This window comes from Galeopterus variegatus, unplaced genomic scaffold (assembly GCF_000696425.1).
Source record: "Galeopterus variegatus unplaced genomic scaffold, G_variegatus-3.0.2 Scaffold5584, whole genome shotgun sequence".
Lineage (NCBI taxonomy): Eukaryota > Metazoa > Chordata > Mammalia > Dermoptera > Cynocephalidae > Galeopterus > Galeopterus variegatus.
The window spans coordinates 117321-122660 of NW_007731695.1; the positions used below are offsets into that span (position 1 = coordinate 117321).

Genomic DNA, 5340 nt, shown 5'->3' on the forward strand with positions numbered 1-5340 from the left:
GCGCTCCCAAGCGGCGCACTGTAGCAGTGCGCCACCGGGCCGGCCCCTCACTACCCTTTCTTTAATTAACATCCTTCTTTCTTCCTCTGATACCCCCACCACACACACATGCACACACACACATGTATATGTACACAGTCTACCCCTAAACTCCACTCTTAGCCTACCAAGTTCAGATCCTTGGTAAATACTTGGTAAGTACTGCAATTGTTGACACGATTTAGAAAAGCAGGGGGTTTCCTACAGTGGTTTTCCCATCCTCTGGGCCTATGAAGTCCACCTTTTTCGTTTTTCAGAATTTCTTACAAAACTCAACCAATTGGGACTCACTTATGAATTTAGTCTCCTGAGATCTCTATACATTTATAAAAATAAACAGGTGCTCTGGAGAACTCTTATATATTAAAACCAAAGGCCTAACTATGTTAAAGTTCCCTAAATTTGAATTCCCCCATCTGTTGAATGGGGATATGAGGATGTACAGAAAAGCACTTGAAAAGAGTGAAGGGCTAAGATACTGCTATCATCATCAACAAAGCTAATGGAATGGTATAAAGAGTGCCACGTACTAAAGTAAATGAAACCTCAGCTGACCAAATCCTAAAGAATGTTCACTTTTGCTAGATATGCAGAAAAACTAAAGGAAAAAAGTCATGAAAGTGGCAGCGTATGTTTAATTTTACCCCTTTTACAAGAACCTAGTTCTCTGAAATGCAAACTAAAATTTCATATCAGGTAACAAATGAAATATAAAGTTTTTTAAAAATTATCTTTTTGACTATAAAATTAGGAAAAAGGTAATTAAGATATTTACCACCGGTAGGCAGGATAGACAAGGGTCTAGAAATACTTCAAACACTGCTAGTGGGGATGTAATTTAGTGCAACGTTCTGGGGCAATTAATGCATTTCAAGAATCTTAAAACTATGCATCTACATACATTCCACTTCTAAGAATTCATACTGGGGAAATAAGGATGTGAATAAAAAGGTAGCTATGAAGATGCTCATCACAGTGTTGTTCAAAATAGAGAGTAAAGCATAGAGATTACGAATGTGGTATCTGAAGTCACTGAATTGCTAGGTTCAAATCTTGTCTTTGTTACTTGTCACTGAGATACTGGACATATTAACTTTATTTACTTTTCTTGGCTGGCCAGTACAGGGATCTGAACCCTTGACCTTGTTGTTATCATTGCCATGCTCTACCAAGTGACCTAATCAGCCAGCCCTATATTAACTTTTTAATTTCCACATTTGTAAAATAGAGATAATGATAATAGAACCTGTTTCGTGAGGTTGCTGTGAATGTTTAACAAAATATATCCAAGGCACTCAGAACATATTGAACGTGCTCACAATGTTAGAGTATATTCATCACAATGAAAAATTACATACAACCTTCATATCCAACAAGTTATTTCATCCAAGCAATGTAATACTATATGTCGTAGTCCATTCAGGCTGCTTTAACAAAATATCTTAGACTGGGTAATTTGTAAACAACGGAAGTTTATTGCTCACAGTTCTGGAGGCTGGGAAGTCCAAGATCAAGGCACCAGCAGATTTGGTGTCTGGTGAGAGCTCATTCCTCGTATCTGGCACCTGCTATGTGTCCTCATATGGCAGAAGAGCAAAGGGACAAATAAGCTCCCTGAGGACTCTTTCATATGGGCACTAATCCCATTCAGAAAGACTTGGCCCTCATGACCTAGTCACCTCCCAAAAGCCCTACCTCTTAATACCATCACATTGCAGATTATATTTCAACATATTAATTTGGGGGGTACACATTCAGATCACAGCACTATGTATCAATTAAAATGATGTTGTAGATGAATATTTGACTTGGAAAAATGTGTATTAAATGGGAAAAGCAAGCTATAGGACAGTATTTACTATGTGATTAGATGTTTATTAGATGTTATCCAGTACACCTGAACTTGTTTTAAATTCAAATCCATTCCTCTAAAAATTTAGTGGTATTTCAAAAAAGCAAAAATCAAATAGTACCAATTTCATTTCCATTACCTCCTGGGATGAGCACCATTTAGAATTTTTCCTGTCTAATATACTTTTGATGCTTAGTACATTGCACCCTAAATGACTTCTGTTCTAAATAAAATAGAAGCATTTCTTTTCCTAACTGGTAAAATCCTCCATGCAATAACAAAAGTCCCAAGATCCCACCTACTCTCATAATGCTACTGAAGTAATTATATACATAATGTGCCAAGAAATACTACTGCTATCAACTTTCAAATGCTTGTAACAAATTTTAAAAGCATGAATTATGATTCTACCCAACAGTGTTTATCATTGGATACTCAACAGATATACTTTCGATTTATAATAAGTAATGTGGAATTTTAACAGTGACATTTGTAAAATGTAAAATTACTGCTAAGTGTTAATGCGACCTTGTCTTACCAACAAGAATCACCTAAGGAGTATTCACTTAGTGTGACCTTAGTTTCAATGTTTGAATAGGATTCTTGATTTGCATTGCAAAAAACTTATCCTACCCTCTCACAACCCAAGAATCTCTTAACACCTAAGCAATAACTACTTGTTACCCAGGTTTTAGCTACTCCAACAATAAAAGGTTTTCTTCCTCTAATCCTCACAAAAAACTGTATGGCCACCCCCAATTTCAAGCAAATAAGCATAGTACCCATATGCGTACACTGAATATTACTAGCCTGGAAATACTTCAGTTCTTTCCTAATTTTAAGTTTTAAATTAGGATCTGTGACTTCCACAAATAGAAATGAGAGCATGGCCATATGCCTGTTATCACGTTTTTTAGTATTTTCATCTCTCTATTCATTATTAACCATTTTATATGCAAGATATATAAATCACATCAATTTTAGTAGCTTTGAATCTCTGTTATGAAAGTTTTACTTCAACTTTGGGTATTCATCTTTGGAACTAAAAAGGGTAGTGATGTGGTTTGTACAGAGTCAGAGGGCGGTAAGCACAGGAAAAAAAGGGCAGAGAGAAAATGAATACTCACAACGAGGCACCTCCTAAACTAAAGGATGCCAATTAGATCCAGCTGGGAAATGTTATAAGCTGCTAACAGTGTAGAGCTTGGCTAGACTACAAGATCTTTCCTTGACATCTGATAAAGGTAAAGCTGACCTCACCACTTCATGCCTGTGACAGGTAGACAAAAACCCAGGGAGATTAACATCAATCTCATAACATCAGATAGAGTGACTTTTGGCTATGTTTTTTGTTTTTGGTCAAAGGAATTCTAACTGGAGTACCAGATTTAAAAAAAAATTCTTTTTCCTTCTTTCTTCCATAGTGAAGCTTAGGTTTGTTGCCTCTGGTTTGAGGCAGACAAACATGTCCACATGATTGCTCTCTGGTTGCATATATGATTACTAGAATAGAATTAAAAATACTTCATTATTACTTCCAGTCCTCAGCCAGATGTAAATCTCACAAAGACTTAAGATTTTCAAATTTTTTTCTCATTACCTTTTCTCCCCCTCCCCACCCCGACCGGTATATGAAAGATAACCAAATACTGATTAAGTTCTTTAAATCCAAAAATTAGTGAGGGTGTACTATTCACTTTTTTAATTCAGAGACAAGTGCTTACTGTCACATAGGATAAAGTCCTGAGGTTTACATTTCAGCTGTCAGAATCACAATCCCTATAAGGTATTCACTAGGAAGAAAAAACAGAGTTCTTGAAACCTCCCTCATAAACTCCAAATGCTTATAGTTCCTCCTTTTTCACCCATGAAGAAATAAATTCTTATGGCCATACTTTATTTCTGGCTTGGGACACCCCAAAGGTGATTGTGAAAAGTGTTCTGCCTTTTCTTTCATGTTAATTTTATTAGCTTGTCCAAAAGAGATTATCTGCCAAATTAGATATTTTCATGTTCTTTTGTTAAGTGCAATCATCTACAAATAAGTTTCCTATTCAAATGTACTAACACAGCTCAAAACAAAGTGACTTTTTAAAATAAAGAGTTGTTAGATTCTAAAGAGACTAATGTTAACTTACTGCTGAAAACACACAAAAAGGACAAATTGGTAGAAACTTTCACAGGAATGGAAAATGTTTAATAAACCTAAAATGGTGGGCTTATTAAACTATAGTGTTATTTACAGCCATAATTCAAACACAAACACAATGTGTTTGCATGGCATGCTACAACAGAAGCTTTATTCAGTTCATTCAGAAAACATTGGCAAAATAAATTTCAGTTGCAAATTCACAGATACAAGCTTCAAAGTATAAAGTTGTATATAACAAAAAATACAGATAATATTTATAACAATAACTTACAGATACAAACTAATGATAAACTACAATTTCACGAAAGATTGTAAACATTTTGCACACTTGTCAGTCCTTTCTTTTAGGCAAAGTGCTCTTTTGATGACAAATAAATTAACAGATACACACTAGAGTGAACTATCCCCAGACAATACAAAAAAAAAAAAAAAGGTTTTGATTTGTTTTTTTCTTGTAAACATAAGTTTTACAAAAAATGAAGAATCAATAAAAGTGTCTTGCAGGCCAACTAGAGATACATACCTGGGCAGCAAAGTGATGTTGGAAATGCTTTGGGTGTTAAATAAAAAATTAACAGTAATATCTTTTGAATGGTATTTTATACATAATAAATGACAAGTTTATATTTTAAATCATTTCTATCCCTGAAAAAAAGAATTAGGTATGACTTATTGGCAGTTGTGTCATTGAATGGGGTAACAAGGGCTGGAGTCCAAGAGTTGTTGGTGAATGAGCTACAAAATAGAAAGAAATTTGTGCATCAGTTTTGTGGGGTGAATAAAACTGATTTAAAAACAAACAAAAACAATCCAAAGCAATATGATTTCATCACTCACTATAGCTCACTATAATGAGTGTATAAGTTACACTCATTCCACTGACCTCAGCAGGAGCATTAACTTATTCAGCATAGTAAGAATAGTAATTAAATGAAAATCTGGGAGTGGTTGTATCCTCCTAAATCTTTATTGAGGGCCACAAGCTTTTGCCACTTTAATGTCCTCCATCCATACCCCATTCACTGCACTGCACCCTGCAGCTAGAAAGACATGTGAGCATTGTCTGCAGATATAGTGATAGCTTTCACATGAAGGTGTTTGTGTAAGAATGATCTCCCTCCAAGTTCCTTTTACAAATGCTTAACTAGCCCCTCCCTAAATACACATCAACACACATTTGACTCAGGCAACACTCCAGGCTTTCATGTGAACACAAACAATTTTGATACTAGTGTAAGTAAATGGCAACACAGGCTCTTTATATATATATATATATATATATATATATATATATATA

General features: G+C 35.0%; 1 protein-coding gene across 1 annotated transcript in view; it reads right to left on the reverse strand.

The window, feature by feature from the left end:
- Positions 1-4061: 4061 nt before the first annotated feature.
- The window catches only part of LHX8 (LIM homeobox 8), a 20093-nt gene continuing 18814 nt past the window's right edge, over positions 4062-5340 (reverse strand). The window contains exon 6 of the mRNA XM_008589674.1: positions 4062-4778. Within this exon, the coding sequence (XP_008587896.1) occupies positions 4702-4778 (77 nt within the window). The 3' untranslated portion in view covers positions 4062-4701. The remainder of the gene's footprint in view (positions 4779-5340) is intronic.